The 26,529-nt window shown below is 41.4% G+C and overlaps 1 protein-coding gene and 1 non-coding gene across 8 annotated transcripts in view; one reads left to right on the top strand and one right to left on the bottom strand.

The window, feature by feature from the left end:
• Positions 1-26,529, top strand: part of Brca2 (BRCA2 DNA repair associated) — a 55,649-nt gene that overhangs the window by 17,547 nt on the left and 11,573 nt on the right. For 3 of the 7 annotated variants that reach the window (XM_050161911.1, XM_050161913.1, XM_050161906.1), the window contains exons 4-20: positions 2,942-3,050; positions 3,540-3,589; positions 3,870-3,910; positions 4,081-4,192; positions 5,656-5,705; positions 6,466-6,580; positions 7,309-8,475; positions 9,968-14,836; positions 16,215-16,310; positions 18,868-18,952; positions 19,446-19,840; positions 21,260-21,441; positions 22,667-22,854; positions 23,752-23,922; positions 24,693-25,044; positions 26,013-26,168; positions 26,254-26,398. In XM_050161911.1, coding sequence (XP_050017868.1) covers positions 2,942-3,050; positions 3,540-3,589; positions 3,870-3,910; positions 4,081-4,192; positions 5,656-5,705; positions 6,466-6,580; positions 7,309-8,475; positions 9,968-14,836; positions 16,215-16,310; positions 18,868-18,952; positions 19,446-19,840; positions 21,260-21,441; positions 22,667-22,854; positions 23,752-23,922; positions 24,693-25,044; positions 26,013-26,168; positions 26,254-26,398 — 8,283 coding nt within the window. The remainder of the gene's footprint in view (positions 1-2,941; positions 3,051-3,539; positions 3,590-3,869; positions 3,911-4,080; positions 4,193-5,655; positions 5,706-6,465; positions 6,581-7,308; positions 8,476-9,967; positions 14,837-16,214; positions 16,311-18,867; positions 18,953-19,445; positions 19,841-21,259; positions 21,442-22,666; positions 22,855-23,751; positions 23,923-24,692; positions 25,045-26,012; positions 26,169-26,253; positions 26,399-26,529) is intronic. The other 4 variants (XM_050161908.1, XM_050161907.1, XM_050161910.1 and 1 more) reach the window with 4 other exon arrangements.
• LOC126513543 (U4 spliceosomal RNA) lies at positions 18,281-18,419 on the bottom strand. The gene has a single exon (XR_007595379.1). It is a non-coding gene; the product is annotated as a U4 spliceosomal RNA (small nuclear RNA).

Here is a 26,529-nt window from a genome sequence, read left to right on the forward strand (position 1 = left end):
TTGGATTATGTGTTCTTTTGGTGACCAATTTCTTGAGTTCTTTGTATATTTTGGAGATCAGACCTCTGTCTGATGTGGGGTTAGTGAAGATATTTTCTCATTCTGTAGGCTGCATTTTGTCTTGTTGACAGTCTCCTTTGCTTTACAGAAGCTTTTCAGTTTCAGGAGGTCCCATTTATTATTGTTTTTCTCAGTGTCTGTGCTGCTGGGGTTATATTTAGGAAGTTGTTCCCTGTGCCAATGCGTTCAAGTGTATTTCCCACTTTCTCTTCTATAAGGTTCAATGTGGTTGGCTTTATATTGAGGTCTTTGATTCATTTGTACTTGAGTTTTGTGCATGGTGATAGATATGGGTCTATTTTCATTTTTCTATATGTTGATATCCAGTTATGCCAGCACCACTTGTTAAATATGCTTTTTTTCCCTTTCATAATTTTTGCTTCTTTATCAAATATCAGGTGTTTGAAGATGTGTGGGTTGATATCTGGGTCTTCTGTTCGGTTCCATTGGTCCTCCTGTCTGTTCTTTTTTTTTTTGTAAAGATTTATTTATTTAAGTATACAGTGGTCTGCCTGCATGTATGCCTACAGGCCAGAAGAGGGCACCAGATCTCATTACAGATGGTTGTGAACCACCATGTGGTTGCTGGGAATTGAACTCAGGACCTTTGGAAGAGCAAGCAGTGCTCTTAACCACTAAGCTATATCTCCAGCCACCCTCCTGTCTGTTCTTATGCCAGTACCAGGCTGTTTTCATTACTGTAGCTCTGGAGTAGAGTTTGAAGTCAGGGATTATGATACCTCCAGAAGTTCTTTTATTGAACAAGATTGTTTTGGCTATCCTGGGTTTTTTGCTTTTCCGTAGGTGTTTTTTTTTTTTTATTCTTGTGGGTATTTAAAAAAAATTTTTTTTGTTTTGTTTTGTTTTTTTTTCCGAGACAGGGTTTCTCTGTGGCTTTGGAGCCTGTCCTGGAACTTGCTCTGTAGACCAGGCTGGTCTCGAACTCACAGAGATCCGCCTGCCTCTGCCTCCCGAGTGCTGGGATTAAAGGCGTGCGCCACCATCGCCCGGCTGTGAGTACTTTAATTTGACAGCAGTGTCTCTGACCTAGGTGCCAGGTGGTTGTAAACATTTGTTTAGTAAGGTTGTACATTTGTTCAGCCTTCGGAATATTTATTACCTTCTTGACATAAGTGTGCACTTTGTTTTGCTTTAGAGTACTATGTTGTGATATGCATGCTCAGTGAGATGTTAAGTGTAGTTGTAATTGCTATGGGTATAGTAATAGGATAGAATGTACCTTATGAAATTCACAGAATAGTGGGGAAACAGGAACATATAGGAGGGCAGGCACATACTATACCCTTGGGACCACTAAAGCTTACTAATTAGATAGTTCCTTCTTGATCATAGTATCCCTCCTTTTAGGTGAATATTGGATTAGTCTCTCTTTCTTTCTTTCTTTCTTTCTTTCTTTCTTTCTTTCTTTCTTTCTTTCTTTCTTTCTTTCTTTCTTTCTTTCTGATTTATTTATTGTGTATACACATACCAGAAGAGGGCATCAGATCTCATTCTAGATGGTTGTGAGCCACTATGTGGTTGTTGGGAATTGAACTCAGGTCCTCTAGAAGAGCAGCCAGTGCTCTTAACTTCTGAGCCGTCTCTCCAGCCTGGATTAGTCAGTTTCTTAATGGAAGCTTGAAAGTAGATGTTTCAATTCAAGAAAAAAGTGAAAGACTGTTGACTGTGGTGGAAGGCAGAGGCCAATAGATATCTTGAGTTCAAGGCCGACTTGGTCAACATAGCAAGTTCCAAGACAGCCAGGGCTGTAATCTCAAAATGAGTGAGGGGGTAGGGGAGGGGAAACAGATCTTTTTTTTTGTTTGTTGTTTTTTTTTTTTTTTTTTTTTTTTTGGTTTTTCGAGACAGGGTTTCTCTCTGGTTTGGGAGCCTGTCTTGGAACTAGCTCTTGTAGACCAGGCTAGTCTCACAGAGATCAGCCTGCCTCTGCCTCCCAAGTGCTGGGATTAAAGGCATGCACCACCACCGCCTGGCTGGGAAACAGATCTTGTATGTAGTCCTGCAGGTTTGGCAGCTTGCTCTCAGAGTAGTCACAGTGGAGTGTGAAAGAATAACATCTTACCAGTCAAGTCAAATGAAGCTATCAGGCAAGCAGGGTAGTTTGGTAGTGTATATGTTTGTCATTTGATACTTTATTTATCTTTATTTTATGTACATTGGTATGTTGCCTGCATGTATGTCTGTGTGAGAGGGAGTTGGATCCCTTAGAACAGCCGTTACATACAGGTGTGAGTTGCCATGTGGGTGCTGAAAATTGAACCTGGATCCTCTGGAAGAGCAGCCAGTGCTCTTAACGCTCTCCAGCTCCACCCCTCAACACCATGTTTGTCATTTGAAAAGCCCTAGTTTCAGTCTCCATCACCCAAGAAAAAGAAGGGATGAGGGGAAGTTGCAGTCATGAAGGCCTTGTTTTCCCACTTTTATTCAGGAGTCTAAAGTGAAATGGTGAAAGCAGAATGATTCATTCAGATTGGACTTGTGGTTTCCCTTCAGTGTCTCCCTTTATTTTTTTTATTATTATTTTTTAATTTTATCTATTTATTATGTATACAGTGCTTTGCCTACATGTATCCCTGCAGGCCAGAAGAGGGCACCAAATCTCATTACAGATGGTTGTGATCCACCATGTGGTTGCTGGGAATTGAACTCAGGACCTTTGGAAGAGCATGCAGAGCTCTTAACCACTGAGCCATCTCTCTGGCCCTATTATTTACCTTCTGTGATGCCATAGCATAGGCTGTACTCATCTCTTTAAGATGCATCTCCCTAGGAGGCGACAGCTCCCTGAATAGTCTGTTTTCATTCTTAAGTTCAAAATCCGTAGTGTCTACACCCTCATGGGATTTTTCTACTGTTTCAGGGAAGATTCCTGCAAACAGTAAACATAAAAATCACCGCAGAACAAAGGCCAAAGTGGGCCCAGTGCTTGATGTTGCCAGCCCGCCTCTGAGGTCTTGTCTCAGCGAAAGGTATGAGGAGCCTAGTGTATATTTTATAAGGACTTACAGACATGCATTTTATTTGTTTTCAAGGCCTCATCTCACACTGCAGAATTTCCAGCCTTAGCCTCCCACGAGGCTGAGGGCTCTAATGAACCATCATGCTCAGCTTCTGTTAGAATGTGTTTAAACAAAACATGCTCTTGCATGTGTTTGTCTCAGAAATAAACTGTCATCCAGATCGCTACAGCTGAGTACCTCCTGGATGAACTTCTGTTTTTAAATAATGTGTAATAAATTCCTCAAGTGGTACTTTTTATGTTAGGAACGTTTACTTTGAGCCAGGCCTGGTAACCCACTCTGAAAATCCTAGCACTAAAAAACCTGAGGCAGCAGGGTCACAGTGTGAGGCTGCATATCCAACTCTTGTCTTCCCAACCATAAAAACTCAGTACAGAATGATCTCTCTGCTACTGCTGTTCTCCTTTTAACCTGAGGCCATTGTTTTGCTTTGTCTAGCCCTCTTCCTCTGCGACGCACACAAGTTGTACCACAAAGAGAAAAGCCAGGTATGAGCACTGCAAAGGTTCTTATTTTTATTGTCTTTTAAATTATCTGTTTGAGTGTTTTGCCTATGTTTATGTATGTATAACACCTGCATGCCTGGTGTCCAGAGGCCAAAAGTGAGCATTAGGTCCCCGGGAACTACAGTTATAGATGATTGCAAGCCACCTATTGTAGGTGCTTGGAACCCAGGTCCTCTGCAAGAACAGCCCCCTGGGTTTTACTTGTAGGTTGTCAAAATGTTAATAAAAATCTAATAACTTTGTGTTTTTTTTCCACTTGCAGTATTATATGGAAGTTTATTTTCTTCACCAAAAATCGAGGAGGTAAGTGTTCCTCTCAGATTACTTCCATAATATAAGTTGAGAATGTGACAGTGTCATCCCTTTAGCTCGAGAGTTGCAGATCTGCACTTAGCATTATGTGGTAATAAAGTGTGAATGAAAAACATAGTCACCAGTGTTTCTGTACATTAAACTGTTGTCTTTTTTTGTAGGGTCAGACACCCAAACCCATCTCTGAAAGTCTCGGAGTTGAGGTGGATCCTGATATGTCTTGGTCAAGTTCGTTAGCTACACCTCCAACCCTTAGTTCCACTGTGCTCATAGGTAATGGTGGCAAATGTGTACTGCACAGGATGAGGTAGCTGAGGCTGCTAAGTTGTCACTTCCAACCTTGTGTTAGAAAGAAAACATGGGGGGCTGGAGAGATGGCTCAGTGTTTATGAACATCTGCTGTCTTATAGAGGACCCTGGTTCAGTTCTCTGCACCCATGTAGTGGCTTACAACTGTCCATAATAACTCCAATTCCAAGCCAGGTGGTGGTGGCACACACCTTTAATCCCAGCCCTCTGGAGGCAGAGGCAGGTGAATCTTTGTGAGTTCGAGACCAGCCTGGTGTACAAGAGTTAGTTCCAGTACGGGCTCCAAAGCTATAGAGAAACACTGTCTCAAAAAACCAAAACAAACAAACAAAAGGTTAAAAAGTAAGTAAACGTGAAAGCTGACTCAGATATTACTGTGTGCTGAATATGTTAGTAGTTCTGAATAATTTTCTTCTCTGTCTAAAATGCTATCAGAGAGTCACATTTTAGCACCATGTCATCTGTGTATTATAACTTCATGTACACATTTACTTTTTTTTTTACACATTTACTTTTATGCACATTTACCTTCTGAGTCATCTTGCCAGCCCTCAACCAGGGCTTGGATGATTCTAGCCAAATAGCATTTCATTTTGGTCCGTTTAGCCGGAAGTGGTTGGACTTTATTTTATTGCTTATGTGAAATAATAAAGTAAAAAAGCTGAAAGCTAAGAAGTAATTAGCATTAATTATGCCTTTAGAATGAATCATTGTCTAAACAGAGCATAAAGTTTCCCAGGGAAGCTTTGAAGTCACAGCCTTTACATGTCTTTCATTAGCCATTGTAGAGAATATTACCATAAAGCTCATGTCACCAAACCACCATTTCTAACCACCATGCAAGTGGCATTAAGAAACAGTGTGACGGGGCTAGAGAGATGGCCCAGTGGTTAAGGGCACTGCCTGCTCTTCCAAAGGTCCTGAGTTCAATTCCCAGCAACCACATGGTGGCTCACAACCATCTGTAATGAGGTGCCCTCTTCTGGCCTGCAGACATACACACAGAATATTGTATACATAACAAATAAATAATTTTTTTTTTTTAAAAAAAAGAAAGAAACAGTGTGACAAGTCAGTCCAGGTCAGTCTTCCTCATTGCTGACTTTGGTCACTTAATTTTGTTTCAGATGTGCCTCTTATCAAATATTGTGTGTGGGTGGGGTTGTTTCCAAAAAGAAGTAAGTTTGTCTATTAATTTTGGTGTACAATATGTAATACAGAACCAGCGGTGGTGGCCCATGCCTTTAATCCCAGCACTCGGGAGCAGAGGTAGGCAGATCTCTGTGAGTTCAAGACCAGCCTGGTCTACAGAGCTAGTTCCAGGACAGGCTCCAAAGCTACAGAGAAACCCTGTCTCGAAAAACCAGAAAAAAAAAAAATACAAACAAAAAATAATACAATACAGTGAAATTTAATTTCTTTTATAGCCCGAAATGAGGAAGCACGAGGAATTGTGTATCCTGAAGACTCTCCTGCTGTAAGTCAGTGTCAGGATGGTGATACTCATGACATTCCTCATTAAGAATATCTTCACTTTGTGTGTGTGTGTGTGTTTGTGTGTGTACACAGGCTACATAGAGAAACCCTGTCTCAGACAAAAAAAAATTCTCAGATTTTACACGTATATATTTTGATTATATTCACCCTCTTTTCCTCCTCCAATTCCCCCATGATCCTCCCTAACATGACCCACTCTCAGCTTTATATACTCTTTTTCTTTAGTTTTAAAATGATCCCCTGAATCCAACTAGTGCCCCTAGATGCAAATGAGTGTGGGGACACATTGGAGGGTGAGCAGCCTACCACTTGCCATTTGCTCTACCCAAATGATTCTTTTTCCCCAGTAGCCATCAGCTACCAAAGCTCCTCAGCTCGTTTTTGCTGTTGTTTTGGTTTGGGTTTGATTTATTTTTTTGTTTTTGGCTTTTTTGAGATGGGTTTTGCTACGCAGTCCTTGCTAGCCCTAAACTGGTTGAAAATCATTCTGGCCTCAAATTTGTAATCTTCCTGCCTCTGCTTCCCACGTGCTAAGATTATATGTATGTGTCACTATGCCTGGCTGTCCTGCATTCTTTAAAACTACCATTTATAATTTTCCTAACCTTCGGGAATGTTTCTAAACCTGATCCCATATGTAATTTCTCCCTAAAAAGTTTTCTGTCTTTCTGTTTGGTAACATGAATATATATGTGCAACAAAAGGGTTATACTAGTTAATGATTTTGAAAATAATTTCAGCAGATTTTGAGAAGCTACTTTTCCAACCACAATGAAAGTCTGAAAAAGAATGATAGATCTCTTCCCTCTGTGACTGACAGTGAAAACAAAAGCCAGAGGCAAGCTTTTAGTCATGGTAAGTACTTCTATTTAGTTGGGCCACTGATCTTCATTGATATAATTGTTCTTTTCTTCAGTAGAAAGACACTGCTTTCCTTTCTCGACCTTTGACATCAGGATACAAAAGATAGAAGCTAACTTGATAGATTTGCTTCCTGCTTCCTCGTAGTAATACAGGCTTGGTTGGCTACGTCTGAGTTGACAGGTCTTAGAATACTAAGTTGGGGAGATAGCACTTTCAAAGGTGCCCCTTAACTGTGTAGACCTGATAAAAGATGTATTAGATCCTTCTCAGTCTGGGGCCTCGCTATAATTATGCCCATAATCAGCCCCTACACCAAGTATGCTTCCATGATCAACCAGGCAACACCCTACAACTACCCAGTCCCTGTACGAGATAATGGGAACATGCCCAATGTGCCCAGCACCCATAGGACCCTCAGGGCCCAAGCCTGGAGTGGCTGAAGAACTTGTGAATACTCCTGCTGATGAAAGAGGCTCCTTCTCTGTTGCCCCCCCAATAATAAAAAAAAAAAAAAGATGTATTAGAGATTGGCATCTGAGTAGAGACTTTCAGCACATTGGCACTGGCTTTTACATGAGCGACTTGCCAGAAAAAGAACTGGCATTCAGAATAACCCCTTGTTGCATATTTGTGTATTATTTAATATGAATCATGTCTGGAGAAGAATTGTGAGTTGTATTATAAATGTTATAATGTGCTTTTGTTTTGAATTGTAACAGGATTGGAGAAAATGTTAGGGGATTCATCTGGCAAAACAAACAGCTTCAAAGATTGCCTTCAAAAGACAATGCCAAGTGTTGTAGAAGATTGGGAGACAACTGCAGAAACTTCTGAAGAAGATAGTTTCTCGTTATGTTTTCCTAAGCGGAGAAGCAGAAATCTACCAAAAATGAGAATGGGCAAGAGCAGGAAGAAAATTTTCAGTGACGTCAGAACTGATGAGTTAAGTGAAGAAGCTAGTAGATGGGCTGGTGAGAAACATTCATCTGAACTGGATATTAAACCAAGCTACAGTGATCCCTTAGATCCAGATGTGACAAACCAGAAGCCCTGTAGCAGTGGAAATGAGGAAATCTGCAAGGAAGCTGTACAGTCTTCCAGCAGTGGGTGGTCTCAGCTAACCCTCTCTGGTCTGACTGGAACCCAGATGGGAAAAACACCTCTCCTGTGTATTTCTTCTAATAACCAGAATAATTCAGAAAAAGACTTCATAGATACAAAGAAAGAAGGTATTGACTCTATTGCTTTAGAAAACTCTTTACCTCATATTTCTGTTCTTCCAGAACCAGAAAAGGTGATCAGTGAGAAAACTCTGGGAAATAGGGCACACGAAGGGCAGCATCTTGACTCACACGAGGTCTTCATTGCAGGGGAGCAAGCGGTGTCTGGAACTTGTCAAGCAGCCTGCCTGTTTCAGAGTGTCGGCAAGTCTGTGTTCAGAATGAGAGAGCCACTTGAGGAGTGTCTGGGCACTGTGTTCTCAGAGAGTGAGACCAGCCTAGCCACCACAGAAGAACCTGGCGCCTCTGCCAGTGTGTTGGGAACCTGTGCTGTGTGCTCACAGACAGAAGAACCTGGCGCCACTGCCAGTGTGTTGGGAACCTGTGCTGTGTGCTCACAGACAGAGAATTCATTGTGTCCCGGTTCAGCTGACTCTGGAACCTGGCCAACAACTCTCACTCACACTTCTGCAACTGGGAAAACTGCAGGTTTAATATCCAGTCTAAAAAACAAAAGAAAAAAGTTTATTTACTCCGTAAGTGATGATGCATCTCATCAAAGAACAGAAATACTGGCAGTCAGAACGTCAGAGCTCACTAACCCTTCAGCGCAGTTTGAAGCAAGTGCTTTTGACGCACCATTTATATTTACATATGGGAATTCAGGTATTCCTGTTTTTTTTTGTTGTTTTTGTTGTTGTTGTTTTTTCTAGGGTATATATAGTTTTATGGATGAGGTTAAGTTCTCTAGTTTGAATATGCGATTTTTAAAATTTTTTGAAAAGCAACAGTTGCTTTCTTTCTGTAGTCTTTTGGGCCTCCTGTTAGTCACAGAGAGTGCTTATATACATTAGTGTTGAGACTTTGGATTCAGGGTTTAGAAGTGTGTCTTTCAAATCTGGTGGATCATTTTGCACCAAATACATATACATATATACACGTATACATACACCATTGACTTTTTTTTAGTATTATTGTGTGTATGTGTGGAGGTCAGTGGACAACTTGTCTGAGTTGTGCCTAACTTACCATGCCGGTCCTCGGGTCCTCAGGCTTCATGGCAAATGCCTACCCACTGAGCCATCATGCCATTTGTCCCCCTTTTGTGCTCTATGCTGGCTTTGAACTTGGCTTATCTCCTACCTTAGACTCCCAAGTAGTTAGGACCACAGACATGCACTGCCATGTTCTGCTTCATGGCTCCTGAGACAGCTTTCTATCCATATACATTAGGAACCTGCCCACTTAATCCTGCTTAGAAGTGTTTATTGTGTGAAATTGGAAAACTAAAATTGTTCTTTCCTTGGGAAGCTGAAGCAGGAGGATCATTTGAGCCTACAAATTCAAGGCCAGCCTGGGGAACATGAGGGAGACCTCTGTTGCTTCCACTCCACCTCTCACCCCCACAACCCAAAGTCAGTGTTAGCTCCCTAGGAGAAAATGTAAATGGCTTGGTGAATGGATTGGTGGTCCTAGAATAGTGGAGTGTTGTTTGCACTCCAGGGATCTACCTACCTCTGTGTCCCTTTCTTTTTCTTTGTCGACTTGTCCAGACAAGGTTTCTATGTGTAATAATCCTGGCTGTCTCTTTGTAGACCAGGCTGGCCTCGAATTTATGGAAATCTGCCTGCCTCTTCCTCTTGAGTGCTGGGATCAAAGATGTGTGCCACCACCACCAGGCTCTGTTCCCAACCTTATAGTGCTGGAGTTGATAGATGCACACTGCCGCACCCTGTTTTTTATGTGGGCACTTTTGGGTACCGGGAATTTCAGCTCAGGTCTGTACTTTACTAACTGAGCTATTCTCTTGGCTCCTTCATCTAGACTTTTAGTAACTTCAAAATTGTGACTACATCAGGTTCTGTTTCGAATCTGTTAATCGCTCTTTTTTTTTTTCTTCTTTTTGGTTTTTCGAGACAGGGTTTCTCTGTGGTTTTGGAGCCTGTCCTGGAACTAGCTCTTGTAGACCAGGCTGGGCTCGAACTCACAGAGATCTGCCTGCCTCTGCCTCCTGAGTGCTGGGATTAAAGGTGTGCACCACCACCGCCCAGCTGTTAATCGCTCTTGCTCTTCTTGTTAACGTGATAAAAGCATTGAGTGGATGCAATTAGTAGTAATTTATTTAACCTATTCTGTCACTCTGTATCCTTATGTTTAGGTTTATCAGATTCTTCTGTCATAAGAAGCTCCTTACAGAATGATCCTGAAGAGCCATCTTTGTCCTTGGCCAACTCTTTTGTGACTGCTTCCAATAAAGAAAGTAGTCACACTAATGCATTGATATCTCAAGATCTAAATGACAAAGAAGCAATAGTCAGTGAAGAAAAACCAGGGCCACATACAGCACTAGAACCTGATTGTCTGTTGTGCTTGCCCGAAAAACAATGTGAAAATGAAGATCAGAAGAGCCCCAAAGTTTCAAATGGAAAAGAAAGAGTCTTAGTCTCAGCCTGTTGTCCTGCAGGACAGCATGCACAGCATGCGGCAGCAGTGCAGCCTGGCAGCACTAGCTTCGAATTACAGGAAGACCCCATCAGTGGCCATAAGAGCACCAGTATTCTTAAAGTAACTCCCAGCTCGACGATGCCTCTGTCAAAGCCAGTTGTGGTTTCCAGAGGAAAAGTGTGTAAAATGCCAGAGAAACTGCAGTGTGAGTGTTGTAAAGATAATACTGAATTAAGCAAAAACATTCCCTTGGAGAAAAATAAAATATGCGTCCTAAGTGAAAGTTCTAAAACCTCTGAGTTTCTGCCACCTGGCAAATATGTGACCGAAGCGTCCCCCACAGGGAAGTCTCAGTTCCGTAAGAACACAAACCTAGCGGTCATAAAAACGGACCAAGAAAAAAACGCTTTTATCTCAGAAATATCAGTCAATATGAGTTCTGAAGAACTTTTCCCAGAAAATGAGAATAATATTGCCTTTCAAGTAACTCATGAAAGTAATAAGATTGTTTTAGGAAGTACTGTGGAACTGCAGGAAGAAGACCTCAGCCATGCAAACGGGCCTGATCTCCAGACCTCTCCTACAGCAACAGCAGTAGATGAAGACATAGGTGATGAGCAAGCAGCCCATGCGTTGATAACAAAAGACTCAGATTCCTCGGCATGTACAAAGAAGAGTAGAAGTGCCATAGAGCAGCATCTGAAAGGAACTGCAGACAAAGATTTAAAATTGAATTCCTCCCTGGATGTGAGGTCAGATGGGAACAATGACTATACAGACAAATGTTCATGGTTTTTGGATCCAGTCTTTAGCCATAATTTTGGAGGTAGCTTCAGAACAGCTTCCAATAAAGAAATAAAACTTTCAGAACATAATGTCAAGAAAAGCAAGATATTCTTCAAAGATATTGAAGATCAGTATCCTACTAGTTTAGCTTGTATCAACATTGTTAATGCCTTACCATTAGCAAACCAGAAGAGACTAAGTGAACCTTATACATTTGATTTGCAGTCAGTTACTACCGTGTCTGCCCCTTCTCAGGGTCGGGCATCTGTTTCTTGTGAAGATACTCACACATTACCTCAGGTGTTATCTTCAAAGCAAGATTTTCATTCGAACCACAGTTTAACACCCAGCCAAAAGGCAGAAATTACAGAGCTTTCTACTATCTTGGAAGAATCAGGAAGTCAGTTTGAATTCACACAGTTCAGAAAGCCAAGCCGTGTAGCACAGAATAATGTCCCTGATGTGCCTGGAAACCTGATGGTTGCCATAGGTACCACTTCTGAGGAGCGGAAAGATGTTGATCCTCATCTCACAATGGATTCCTCCTCTGTTGGTCACACAGATCACAGCAAGAAATTTGAAGGTTCTGTTGGTGTTAAACAAAGCTCTTCTTGCCTGTTGAAAGGCAGTTGTAATGAAAGTACATCTTGTTTTTTAACAAATATAAATGAAATGAAGTTTGAAGGATTTCGTTCAGCTCTTGGCACAAAGCTTAGTGTGTCCAGTGAGGCTCTACAAAAAGCTGTGAAACTGTTCAGTGACATTGAAAATATCAGTGAGGAAACTTCTGCAAAAATAGACCCAAGAGCTTTCTCTTCAAGTGCTGATCATGATTCTGTTGCTTCGGTGTTTAAGATAAAGAAACAAAACAGTGATAAAAGTTTTGATGAGAAAACTAGTAAGTGCCAAGTAACATTACAAAATAATGCTGAAATGACTACTGGTGGTTTTGTTGGCAAAAATCCTGAAAATTGTACAAAAAATACAAAATATGAAGATAATTATACTGGTTCTCAAAGAAGTACTTATAAGTTAGGAAACTCTGAGAGTAGTAAACCAAGTACAGGGGTCACAGCTGATATTCCGAAGGATGGCGGTGATTTACCATGTGCTGCTGATCAAAGCAATAAGTATCCTGAGTCATGTACCCAGTATGTAAGGGAGGAAAGCACACAAATTAAAGAGTGTATATCAGATTTAACATGTTTGGAAGTCATGAAAGCTGAGGAAACATGCTGTATTCAATCTTCAGATAAAGAACAATTACCTTCTGGTAAGATGGAGCAAAATATAAAAGATTTTAATATATCCTTTCAGACTGCAAGTGGGAAAAATATCAGAGTCTCTGAAGAGTCATTAAGTAAAAGTGCAGATATTTTAAATCAAGAGACAGATGAATTGATCGTCTTTTCAGATCCTTTGAGTTCTAAATTTCATTGTGTCATAAATAAGAACAAAATGGATATTTCATGTCACAAGGAAACTACCAGTATTAAGAAGGTATTCAAAGAACATTTCCCACTTGGGACTGTCGGTCAGTTACCAACTCTTCAGCAGCATCATGAATATGAAATAGAAAGTACCAAAGAACCTACTCTATTAAGTTTTCATACAGCTAGCGGGAAAAAAGTCAAAATTACACAGGACTCTTTGGACAAAGTAAAGGACCTTTTTGATGAGACACAATATGTTAGGAAAACCACCAGTTTTAGTCATCAAGGGTCAAAACCCTTGAAGGACAGAGAGAACTTCAAAGAAGGGCTTACATTAGCTTGTGAAACAATTGTTGAAATCCCTGCCTCAAAGAGTGAAGAGCTGCAGGAGAACAGCTTTGGCTCTAAAGAGACTGGAGTGCCACCCAAGCAAAGTGATGATTTGTATAGGCAGACTGAAAATCTCAGAACATCAAATAGTACCTCTTCTAATGAAATAGAAAAAAGTCTTACAACCTCCTTCATTAGGCAGTTGTCTTCCTCAGTCACTGAAGATCGTGCTTTGGCATGTGACACAGAACACGGCAGGAAAATTTGTGTCACTGAGTTTTCTCTACCCAAAGGCAGAAAACAGCTTAGAGAAGGACTGGGGGATAAATCTGAAAGAAAAAATGCTGCAGAAATTGACTGTGTAAAGGAACACACTGAAGGCTCTGCTGGAAATGCCTCAGATGAGCATAGTTCAGACCGCATTAGAAACGAAGTTGGTACAAACTGTGTGTCTGAAAATCAAGCTTCAGCCCGCTTTAGTGACCCTGGCGTGTCTCGCAGCTGTCCATCCCAGTCTAGTTTTTATCACTCCAATAACATGCATAATGATTCAGGGTATTTCTCAAAAAATAAAATTGATTCTGATACTCAGCCAGACATGAAGAATGCTGAAGACAGTGCCCTTTTCTCCAATGTGTCTGCTACAGAAGAAGTAAGTACATACCCACAAACTGCAAAGGAAAATACTTGTGTTCAGAAACTTGAGACTAACTCTTCACCCTGTGCAAAAAGAAGCGTAGCCATTGAGATGGCTACAGGAGATTCAAGAAATTTTCAGGTAAGCTCACCTATGGTCATTACATCTTATTCACAAGAAACTGTAAAAACAGTGAAAGAGATTTTCACAGACAACCATAAGACAATTAAACAAAACACAAAGAGTAAACCAGATACTTGCCACACAAGCTGTCATGAAGTATTGGATAATTCACTGGATTTTATACGTCCTAGCTCTTTAGATGACAACTATATAAACTCACATAAGACCTTTGTTTATACCCAGAAAGAACAAATTTTACAGCATAATAACCAAAGTGTGTCTGGACTGGAGAAAGCCCAAATGCAACCTGTTAATTTGGGAACTTGGGACACATGTAAATCTGTAAGGGAACTTCCCCAGGCAGCCTGTCCTTCACGCACTTACGGCATTTTTAGCACAGCAAGTGGAAAAGCTGTGCAGGTATCAGACGCTTCATTAGAAAAGGCAAGGCGAGTGTTTTCTGAGATGGATGGTGGTGCTAAACCTTCCACGGTGCCTCTGGAAAGTAATGAACAGTCTGATCACTCTGTGAGAAGCAAGAGCTCTGTGGTGAAGAATCCCGAGGGTATGTCGTCACTCCCCAAAACCTTCACGAGCAATGTCAGTTCACCGGTGTTCTCTGGATTTAGTACAGCAGGTGGAAAACGGGTCACAGTCTCAGAAAGCGCCTTACACAAGGTTAAAGGAATGTTAGAGGAATTTGATTTGATCAGAACTGAACATACTCTCCAACATCCACCTACATCTGAAGATGTATCAAAACTACCTCCTCAGTCTTGTGTTGAAAAGAGAACCCCAGAATATCCTGTAAACTCGAAACTGCAGAAAACCTGTGATGGTAAATTCAGTTTACCAAATAACTATAGAGAAAGTGGTTCTTTGGGTGACACTCACGCTATTGAAGTTTTTCCCCAACTCCCTCCGCTTAAGGAAGACACACAGTTGGTATTAGGAACCAAAGTGTCCCTTAAGAAGGCTTATCTTCTGGAAAAGGAACAACCCTTACCTCAAACCATAGAAGCAGAAACTGATAAAATGGGAGCTTCTGATGTTCCTGTGAGAACAAATGTAGGAGACGGTTGTACCTCCACTAAAGAGCCGGAGAACTATTTTGAAACAGAAGCAGTGGAGATTGCCAAAGCTTTTATGGAAGATGATGAGCTGACGGATTCTGAACCAAGTCATGTCAAACACTCACTGTCTACCCACCCCCAAAACGAGGCTTTGTTCAATTCGAAAACTAGGAAAAGAAGAGTGGCTGTTGATGCAATTGGTAAGGATTTACTTTTACTGTGGTTTACTGGCCTCTGCCTCAAAAGAGTTCCATCTTCAGTAGTCTCACAGGTTAGAGGGTTAAAGACTGTTTATTTTCTGTAGAGTTTGGAGGACAGTAATTTTGCCCTTGATATCTATAAGTCTACCAATAGGTCATATTTTAAGGCTCTTTTAGTATATTTTTAGAGGTTGCTAATAGTTGCAGTTGAGAAATTATGCTAGGTGTACTGTTAACATTTCCCATGTGTGTGCAGAGATCCAGTTCTCGCCGTTGGAAACTGGCTTCTAGAATAGCCCAGTGACTTACTGAGGGAGTTCGTGGACTACTTAGTTACAGCACTCTTCATGTTACCTCATTTCTCTGAGCCTGTTTCCGTATCCATAAAATGTAGTTACTACCTCTCACAAGAACTGTAAAGATAAAATCGAGCTCACTACTGCCAGGCTTAATATTTGATAGCTGTAATCCCAGCATTTAGGAACCTAAGCAGGAGGATTGCCTTAAGTTCAAGGTCAGCCTGGGTTAAATAGGATAACTCTACCTCAAAAACATCCATCAATTAATTGATTAAATTTTTTAATTAAATCACAAAACTTAAAATAAGTTATTAAATTGACCTTGACACATTACTTATCTATGCAGAGAACTTAGTGTTTGCTTGCTTCCCTCACAAATATTTTAAATGCAGTGGTATTAATAAATAATGCCATATTCTTTTTCAGAATTCTTTATGTATATGGGTGCTTTTCTTGCATGTATATCTGCACTATGTACATGCCTGGTGCCCACCAAAAGAGTGCATTGGATCCCGTAGAACTGGTGTTACAAAAAGTACCAATGCCATGTGGGTGCTGGGAACTGAACCTGGTTCCTCTGGGAGAGCAGCCAATGCTCTTAATTCCTGAGCCTTCTCTGGCCCTGTGTCCTACTCTTAATGCCATTAGACAATATTCTAATTTCTCTTTTAAGTGTATATTTAATGTCTTAATGAACCTATTAGGTTAATTCGAAATGTCTCAGGCTAGAAAGAATCTTTCAAGTATTGAATCAGCTGACACTACATTCATAATAGATGTCAAAACTAACATTCCATCGCTTAAGTGGGTGATTTAAGCAAGCTTGTGGACTCAGAGTGTCAGAGTTACCATATATCTTCTGATCGAGTCCTGTCATATTACAGAGGGAAGCCTGGAAGTCAGTTCGTGACAAGCCACCCTGCCAGAAATAGGTTTACTTCACCAAGCATCCTACAAATGCCCTTTATAATACTTAAACAGTGGTGTTTTGTTTTGTTTCATTGGTTAACATGTTTTAGTTTTGAAAGTGAAATTTAAGCTTTTGAAAGATACAAACATGTATGGAATTTTCTTTCTAGGACAACCGCCAATCAAAAGAAGCTTATTAAATGAATTTGACAGGATAATAGAAAATAAAGGGAAATCCTTAAAGCCTTTAAAAAGTGCTCCAGATGGTAAATTTGTTTTTATTCATTTCTTTCCTCATCAAGTACTCTGCCTGATGTTCTTAAACTTCTCTCTCAGTTCTTGTGTCTACAGAGTGGTTTGATGTTACACATTTGCCTTATTTGTTACGTGGATGTTTCATCTGTGACGCCTAGTGGGGTACTGAGAAAGCTCTAGTTGCAAAGGGTAGGATGCTTATGAGATAGTGACTGTAAACTTAATGAAACTGGTGACTTACAGCACCTCACCAAAGTTGGTCTTTTTGAGTTATGTGATCTCAGCTACCAAATGAGATGGGCATTTTTTAGTTCTGATTTGACTCCATCTTTCAACTCACAGCATATAGTTGATTCCTTTCTTCTTCATCCCCTACAGTCTTCTTACTTTCCTATTTTTTTTTCTTTTTTCCCAACAAAAACATTTATGTAGCAGTGTGTGTGTTTGTGCAGTAGTCTGTGCAAGTGTCTGCAGTGCCCCAGAAGGCCAAGGCCGTCAGGTTTCCCAGAGGTGGAGTTGCCTTTAGTTGTGTGCTAGGAACTGAACTCAAGGTCCTATACAAGGGCAGTCAGCACCAGTGAGTCCTCTCCCCACCTCCAAGTTGACAAATTTTATTACCCAGCACTATCCACCTTTGTCAGTGACAAAGTCTTACTTATGAGCAAGCGTACAGAACCAGATACAGACTTCTCTAAATTCTCCTTGTTGTTGGAAAGCTAAATTTTACCCCAGGCAAACATATCGCTACTATCCTCCTTGTAGTCCTACCTTATTTCATTTATTTAGGAAAAACCTTGGAATGGTGAAGCGGTTCAGCTGGTAAAAGCACTTACCACCACCAAGCCTGGTGGCCTGCGTTCAGTCCCCATGATTCGCATTTCAGAAGGACAGAACTGACTTCCCAAGTTGTCCCGTCGTCTTCACCTGCACACCGTCATACACTCACACACACATTAGTAATGCTAAGGAAAATCAGTTCTTCTAAAAGGACTGAAGTCTGCTGAATCCCCAAATCTGAGTAACTAGGTACCCATGGTAATCCTCTGGCCAAACAAAGTAGCTACTGAGTCTCAGCCCAACTGTGAAAATAAACTGTCTTGAGATAAACGTGGCATCTGTAGGAAGATGTACAGGCAGTACAGAGTTCTCTTGGTCAGTGAACTGGCATAAGCAGCAGTGCTGATGATAGCAGGTCCTTTTAAGAGCATTGTGGGTACTCTATGGTTCCGTAGACGACCCACTGTATAGATGTACGTAATATTATCACACTCACAAGGCATATATGGAAACATAAGAATTCTTTGCAGGTTTTGTTGTTATATTATAAATCCTTAAAGATGAATCACCATTGGGCTGTGTTCAGATGTCAGGATAATTCTACATGTGCAGAATTGATATTTAGGTTAAGTTCATTTGTTTCCAGCTTTAGGATTTTCTGGGATTTTTTTCTTCCTTTTTCCCTCCCTCCCTCTCTCTCTCTCTCTCTCTCTCTCTCTCTCTCTCTGTCTCTCTCTCTCTCCCTCCTTCCCTCCCTCCTTCTTTCTTTCTTTAACGTGTGTGGGCATTTTGTCTGTATGTATATGTGTGCCTGGTGTGTGTGGAGGCCAGAAGAAGGCATCAGATCCCCTGTAACTATAGACAGTTGTGAGTCCCCATGTGGGTGGTGGGAATTGAACTCTGGTCCTTTGCAAGAGCAGCCAGTGCTGAGCCATCTCTCTAATCCTCCGTTTTCTTATTCTGTAATCTTACATAAGAACAAATAAAACATTTGCATAACTCATTCATAAATTCTTTAGAAAGGTATACTTGGAGAGTCTTAGATCTACCCGAGTCACTGTCCAGGCTATCCTCCAATTTCCCCACCTTTTACTCAGTGCTTTTCAGTTTAATCTTGTAGACATTCTCTAATAACATCTGCCTGCATTATTGCACCTTATTTGCTTTTGGGGGGATGCTGATTCTTGTTTGTTTGTTTTGACAGTCTCTGTAGAGAAATATAGAATTGCTAATGCCAACTATATTTCAAGTAGTCACGCAGGGTATTGGGGAAAGTTTTCAATTAGCTGTAATCATGCCCCAGATAAACCTCACTGGCTGCTATGCTGCCACTCTGCAAAGCTGGGGAATGCTGCTTAATGAATATGTAAATGTCTTTCCTGTCCATTTGCATGGTTACATTTACATTCTTGATCTCCTGGCTGGATCTAGTTTATTCAGCTAATCCCCAATTAGTGAACCTCCTGGAGGTCTAATAGCTCTAAATTACATATTGAGAATGAATACTGTCTAAAGCTTTGCTTCTGAGCCTTCATATTAACGCTGGCTGTTAGCTACTGTAATGATTGCTAACACCACTGTACTAAATTTAAAACTGATTTCTCTGAGGTTTGAAAGGTAGGTTATTTGGCTTATAGTTAAAATTAGTTTGCAAATGAAGTGTATTCAGTAATTCCTTATTAAATATCCATAATGTACATTGAAAACTTCAATATCTATCAAAATTTCGTGAACATTTACAATGTAATAACAGAAATGATGGTGAAAACCTGCTTTTCACTAATGCTGTAGATTGCGGTTTTTTAGGCACAATGAAAGACAGAAGATTGTTCACGCACCACATGTCTCTAGAGCCAGTGACCTGTGGACCCTTCTGGTGAGATATGTGTAATTTTTTTTAAATTTTAGTGTAAGTTGGGTAGAATTTAGGAAAAGGGTGAATTTTTGAAAGCTAAGCTCTCTAATTCATTTAGAGTGTATTAGAAATATGTGCTAGAAAACATATAGATAACGGGAAGAGAGAAAAGAGAAAGGTTGGATTAGAAACTGGAAGAATGGGGCTCCAGAAAAAGCTGAATTACTAGCAAGCAAGCACCCTGCAGATAGGTGGAGAGCGGGAGAGTGCTGTGCAGGAAGTGCACAGCGTGCAGGCTTGTGTGGGAAGTGGGCTGTGGAGTCAAAGGCTGGGTATAAATCTGTGGAACAGCGAAAGCCTTGAAAACTGTGCTATTGTTCCTTGGTGTCATCACTCAGGAGAGCACAGCGGTCACCAGAATAGGTTCAGCGGGTAGCCCTGAGGATCTGTGGGAAAGGCAAGCATGTGCATTTTCTGTCACATAGGCCCACTAAGTACTCTCTCCCCAATGCAGCTCAAGTAAAGAGAGGCGAGAAACTCAGAGTCCTCATTTCACTGCACCAACTCAAGGACGGCTGTCTCAAGGGCATCCTGGGCATTGGGCTCTGGAAAAACCTCCAAGCCATCCTACAGCTTCACTCCTCCCAACTCACAAAGTTTCTGCTTCAAGAAACGAAAGGACAAGATGCTCAGCCACAGGCAGATCCACCACAGTCTTCGTCCCCCCTTTCAAGATGAAATCGCAGTTTCACAGAGATGAACATTGGAATAGCAAGAGTATCCGTGCAGAGGGAAAGAACCACAAGAGCATAGATGGGGACGGTGAAGATGTGAGTGACAGTGACATTCGTCAGTGTGACAAAGGAAGCTTCCATCAAGAGGCCACAGAGTGTGAGGAAGAGCCTTTAGGTATTGAGTGACATTTGTTTGTCATTTATTTTGTAAAAAAAAAGAAAAAATTTAATCTTGATTTCTGTGTGTGTACAGGTACAAGAGTCACGGCCCACATGAGGTCAGAAGACAGATTTGGGGAGTTGATTCTCTCCTTCCATCACGCTTTCTAGAGTTTGAACTCAGGTCATCGGATGTATGCAGAAAGTACTTACCTGCTGGGCCATCTGCTAGTCTTGGTTTTCATCTTTTGATGAGAGCAGTGGTTCTCAACCTTCCTAACGCTGCTGCCACCTTTTAATACAGTTTAGTTCCTCTTGTTGTGGTGATCCCCAACCATAAAATTATTTTCTTTGCTATTGTTATGAATCACAATGTAAAATCTGTGTTTTCCAATGGCCTTAGGTGACCCTTCTGAAGGGGTTGCAACCCACAGGTTGAGAACCACCAGATTAGCTAGTTCCTCCATTAATGTTATCCTGAGCATTTATTCCCTTTATGGTGATTGATAATTTCAGGACCTTTTTTAACATTTCAGATTTTCTAAATCCAAAGATTAGGTTCGAATTGTTCTAATGATTTCTTTCAAAGAGACTTACAGACTCTTGTTTTCTTCTGTTTTGTTTGTTGTTCGTTTGTTTTTTAAACAAAAGCCAGGAGCTAGGGGGCTGGCTCAGTGGATAAAGCGCTTGCAGCACAAGTCTGAGAACTTGAGTTCAGATTTCTAGTACCCATATAAAATCAAAGTATGACAGCACACATATGTAACTCTGGTGCAGAAAGGGCCGAGACAGGAGGATTCCTGGAGCTCTCTGGCCAGCCGGCCAGCCTGGTCAAATTGGTGAGCAGTCAGAGCCTTTATGTCAAAGTGGAGAGTGATAGATTAAGACACTCCATGTTAACCTATGGCCTTCATATGCACGGGCACTCGTGTGCACTCACAAGACAAACATAATAATTGTGCAAGGCCCGGCATGACGTGCTCAAGTCTGTAATACCATTGCTCAAGAGTCTGAGTCAGGAACATTGTGAGTTCCAGGCTAGCCTGAGCTACGTAGCAAGACACTGTCTCAAAAAAAAACAAACAAAAACAGCTTCCTGTGGCTGTTGTATAAACCCAGCAGTCAGGACACTGGGACAAGAAGACTGCTGGGAGTTTAATGCTAGCTAAGGCGTGAGTGAGACTTTCCCCAAAAAGTCCAGGACTACTGTGACTGGAGTTTATTATTTAGTTAGTTAGTTTTGGGGGATCAGGCTTCTCTGTGTAGCCCTGGCTGCCCTGGAACTAGCTCTGTAGACCAGGCTTGCCTCAGATTTGCAGAGATCCTCCTCCTGCCTCCCAAGTGCTGGAATCAAAGACATGAGCCACCAGTGCTTAGCCAGGCTGTGCCTTTTAACTCTGCATCCATTTCCCTTTTGCAAACTGTCGTTTAACAGATTTAATGGCAAGCCTTCAGAATGCCAGGGACCTGCAGAATATGCGAATTAAAAAGAAAGAAAGACATCATCTCTCTCCACAGCCAGGCAGTCTGTATCTCACAAAATCATCCACCCTGCCTCGGATCTCTCTGCAGGCCGCAGTAAGAGGCCGTGTTCCTTCTGCATGTTCTCATAAGCAGGTATGCTATGATACTAACAGCTTTTACAGCCAAGGGAAGCCTCGTGCCGTCAGCTATACTCTGAAAATTGTCTTGTGTAGAGAATGAACAAATTACTGCTGATCAAATGAAAAACGATTCTGCTTCCTCCTCCTCAGCCTGCAGTGGCAGCCTCCCTGTTCCCTGCCAGGCATGTCCTAGCCTTATTGAAGTGTCTGCTACAGCACTGCCGTTTGTGCTTTAGCTCTCGCTTGCTTTGATGGTGTGAGTGCTCTGAGCATTGGAGGAATCTCATCAACCCTGGTCTCAAGTGTGAGTGACTGTAGCCCTGCGCTTTCTCGAGGTTCTGATGTTTGAGTCTAGTGAAGACTTTACTGTTTGTAGAATATTTCGGAGTAGAAGGCTGGAAGTGACGGCAGTGGTGCTGACGGTGTGGAGTGAAGTTTGTATACTAAGAACTTGAGATGGCTCCGTGACAGGTGCCTTCAGCCTCACAGCCCCCTTCAAGAAATGCACAGTTGTATTGTACATCTGTCAGGCGAGAGGACTGAAGCATAGGGAGGGTTAAGTCACAGCCCAAATTGGCCTAATTTGAGTGGAAGTCATGTTCCAGTGCACATATGGGTCAGAGCCACTCTGGCCGAAGGAAAATACACTTAGCTGGGCATGTGTGGGTGAGAGGAAGCTCCTGATAGTACCCTGCACCTTCCCTTCCTCGCCTTTAAGAGAAATTGCTAGCACATCTTGTTTGTATGGCATAATGGGTTAAATCCATGGAGCACTTGGTGAATTTGCATGTCTGCCTGGTGCAGGGGCCATGCTAGCCTGTGCTTCATTCAGTTTAGCATATGTACTGCTGAAGAAGTGCAGCCTGCCTCTGCGGATGGCAGACAGGGGCCTTGTGACCGATTTAGCAAGAGGGAGATACAAGAGGAAATAAAAAGTGCAGCCACCTCTTGGATACATGAGCTGTTTATAAACATAGTCTTAGTGCAGAGGGAGTTCATGTTTATGTTTGTGTATGTTTGTGTGTGTGTGTGTGTGTGTGTGTGTACTTCACAGCCAGTGCTTTTCACATGCTAAGCACACACTTTATCAATGAGCTGTACTCCTGGACCAGTTAACTATTTTATAGTGACTATTTTAGTATTTAAATGGAAACTTCTGGATAAATTCAGTTTTGTTCCTATTCTAGGACTGTCTTTGATTTTTATTTATTATCACATTTTTCTATTGTTTTTTACAGCTCTATATGTATGGCGTTTCTAAAGAGTGCATGAACATTAACAGCAGAAACGCTGAGCATTTTCAGTTTGACATTCAGAATTACTTTGGTAAAGAAGATGTGTGTGCTGGAAAGGGCATTCAGTTAGCAGACGGTGGATGGCTGATCCCCTCCAATGACGGGAAGGCTGGAAAAGAAGAATTTTATAGGTGCTGTGTACCGGCCTTTACCTGTTCTGTCATCCCTCTCTCCCTCTTTCCTTTTTTTTTTTTTAATTTTGTTTATATGAGTGCTCTATCTGCATGTACACCTTTATGCTGGAAGGTGTTAGATCCCACTAGAGATGGTTGTGAGCCACTATGTGGGTGCCGGGAATTGAACTCAGGACCTCTGGTTCAGAAGCCAGTGCTCTTAACTGCTGAGCCATCTCTCCAGCCCTCTTTCTCTTTCCTATGACTTTTAAACTAAAAAGTTGCTAGTAATTGTTTTTTTGTTTTTGTTTTTGTTTTTAAAGAGGAATCTTTTAAAGTGTACTTTGGTTCACTAAACATTCTTTTGAAATCTTTTGAAAATTGAATGTGATTTATTCTGGGACTTAATGAAGTATATTTTTTATTTTTTAAAACTGGCTGTATTATCCATTATGGTAGAAATAGTTCAGTTTGAGTTTGCCTAATGGTATTACCCTATTTGTGTCATTTTCCTCTTTCACTGTATATTTTAATAAATATTAAAAATATAAGCACTAGTGTCTGCTTTGGCAGCAAAGATAACATGCAAATTCATGAAGCATTCCATATTTTTGGAGGAGATGAGTGGGATCAGGATACAATGATGTAAAATCCACAAAGAATCAATAAAATGTTAAAAAAAAAATGGAGAGTTAAAAATATGTATCACCACTAAAATTTAAACAGAAGTATTTAAATATCAGTTCATAATTAGCAAATCTCAGTATTTAGACATCAACAACTTAGTTGTACAACATTGACTTACAAGTTTGTGCTCACAAAAGCTTACTGCAGGATTTTGTACAAGAGAATAGTGATAGTTGTGAGTCCAATTTTATTCTGTGGTTTCATTGTGTTGTATATTTCTTTGCTCAGGGCTCTGTGTGACACTCCGGGTGTGGATCCAAAGCTTATTTCTAGTGTCTGGGTGTCTAATCACTACCGCTGGATTGTATGGAAACTGGCAGCTATGGAATTTGCTTTTCCCAAAGAGTTTGCTAATAGGTGCCTAAACCCAGAAAGAGTGCTGCTTCAACTAAAATACAGGCAAGTTGAAAGGGTGGCAGTAAGTGACTGTCATGCAGTCTGCAGGTCCTGTGTAGCCTCTGACTTCCATATCAGATAGTGCATGAACCAGTTCTGAGTGGCAGTGCCCACCCCCTTTCACCTTTGTAAATGTGAGTTACTAATTTGATCCATTATTTAAAGATTGTTAATAAAACATTTTTGTCTTTAGTATTCTTATTTTAATGATAAACAGTGTACTTCTAGCTAATTTTTTTTTTCTTTTGGCTTTTCGAGACAGGGTTTTCCTGTATAGCCCTGACTGTCTTAGAACTCAATCTATATAGACCAGGTTGGCCTTGAACTCTGCCTGACTCTGCCTCCCAAATGCTGGGATTAAAGGCATGCATCACCATGCCTGGCTTGATGAACTAATTTTCTTAAAAATATTTATTTATTGTGAGTACACCTGGGTATACCCATGTGCTCATATGCGTGTTTGGATGTACCCTCCTGTATGTATTCATGAAAGCCAGAAGAGGGTGTCTGGTGTCCTCCACTAGCACGCTCTGCCTATTCCTTTGAGGTGGGGGCTTTCCCTGAACTTGGAGCTTATGTTTTCTTGGCAGTCCATCTCCAGGCCCCTCAGAGCTGGGGTTACAGGCATGTACTCGACGCCAGCTTGGTACGTGCGTGCTGAGATCGAAACTCTGGTCCTCGTGCTCATGCCACACTTAACTGCAGCCGGTGGCTTGGTTTACAGTGAGACCCCAGGCTCCAGGGCCTAGGCAGCTTTTGCGTCTCGTTTTCAGATACGATGTGGAAATTGACAGCAGCAGCAGGTCGGCTCTCAAGAAGATCCTGGAAAGGGATGACACAGCCGCAAAAACGCTCGTTCTCTGCGTTTCTGATGTCCTTTCACTAAACACAAGTGGACCTGAAGCCTCAGTCAGTGAAACTCGTGCAGATCCCAAGAGTGTAGACACTGTCGAGCTCACAGACGGATGGTACGCTGTCAAGGCCCAGCTAGACCCTCCCCTTGTAGCTCTGGTAAAGAGCGGGAGACTGACTGTGGGCCAGAAGATCATTACCTACGGGGCAGAGCTAGTGGGCTCCCCAGATGCCTGTGCACCTCTGGAAGCCCCAGACTCTCTTAGGCTAAAGGTAAGTTAAACTGTTGTGCACTCTGGGCCAGAGCCCGTTATATTCTAGAGAGGTAATTCACTGAGAATGTTGTATTTACTTTTGTCATAAAGGACAGCATATCTTGTCAATGCACTAGTAATGGAAGAGGCAGATTGCTCTAAGGAGTTTGCTGGCTAGGGGAGGCAGAGCTATTTCTTGAGCTAAATGCAGCTGCAGTTATTGAATAAGAGTCGAGTCTGTACTAGAGTCGAGTTTAGGCACCAGTACTTCTGTCTCCTCCTTCCAGCACTGGCATAACAAGTGCCTGCCGTCACTTCTGGCCTTTTCACAGTGGCTCTGGGGATAAAACTCAGATCCTCATGCATACAGGGCAAGCCACTTCACCAGTTGAGTCATCTCCCACCCTCTAACAAGTATTGATGCTTTGTAGCAAAAGTAAGTGAACTTGAGTGCATGAGTGCATGCATTTGTTGCATGTATGTGTTGCTAGGGAGTCAGACCCTGCACATGTTAGGCAGGTGCTCTGTAGTAGATAACACCCAGGCCCTACAGTAGAAACATTCTTGAGGAGTATATATTGAAGTATTTTCCCTTTTATATGGTTTTTCTACTTACTCACTTTTTAAAATCTTTATCAGTCATCTTCATGAGATATTTAAAAGTTAATTTTTTAAAAAAAGTTTTTCTGTTTTCTGAGTATGAGTGTTTTGCCTGCCTGTGTACCGTGTGCGTGCAGTTCCCTCAGAGGCCAGAAGAGGAAATGGGATTTCCTGGAACCGGAGTTGTGAGCCATTAAATGGGTGCTGGAAACTGAACCCAGGCCCTCTGCAAAAGCAGCAAATGTTCTTAACTGTTGAACCATCTTTTTAATACACACACACACACACACACACACACAAGTAAATACTCTTAAAACATCCCAAAAGATTGAAAGTTGTAGAGTAGAATTCAGTATGTCTTTAACTTTTCCTCTTTAATGTATGCAGATTTCTGCCAACAGCACACGGCCCGCTCGCTGGCACAGCAAGCTGGGGTTCTTTCGTGATCCCAGGCCTTTCCCGCTGTTCCTGTCTTCACTGTTCAGTGATGGAGGAAGTGTTGGCTGTGTGGACATCATTGTTCAGAGAGTGTACCCTTTGCAGGTATGATCTGTTTTGAAACTTACCATGTAATTTCTTTCTCTGGGGAGAATCTGAATGTTCCTTCCTGTTTTCAATATATTGTCAGTGGGTGGAGAAGACAGCATCTGGATTGTACATATTTCGTAATGAGAAAGAAGAGGCAAAGGAAGCAGTGAGATTTGCAGGGGACCAGCAGAAGAAACTGGAGGCCTTGTTCACTAAAATCCAGGCAGAGTTTAAAGACCATGAAGGTAAAATGGGCTTCTTATTACAAATTGTTATTTCTCACAATACTTTATAATTATGTGAATTCTTATTGAGTAATTGATTCTTTTTTAATTCTGCGTCTATTTTTTTTTTTTACTTACAAAATACCACACAT

This window comes from Alexandromys fortis, unplaced genomic scaffold, assembly GCF_014885135.2.
Source record: "Alexandromys fortis isolate MF-2015 unplaced genomic scaffold, M_Fortis_MF-2015_v1.1 scaffold_118, whole genome shotgun sequence".
NCBI lineage: Eukaryota > Metazoa > Chordata > Mammalia > Rodentia > Cricetidae > Alexandromys > Alexandromys fortis.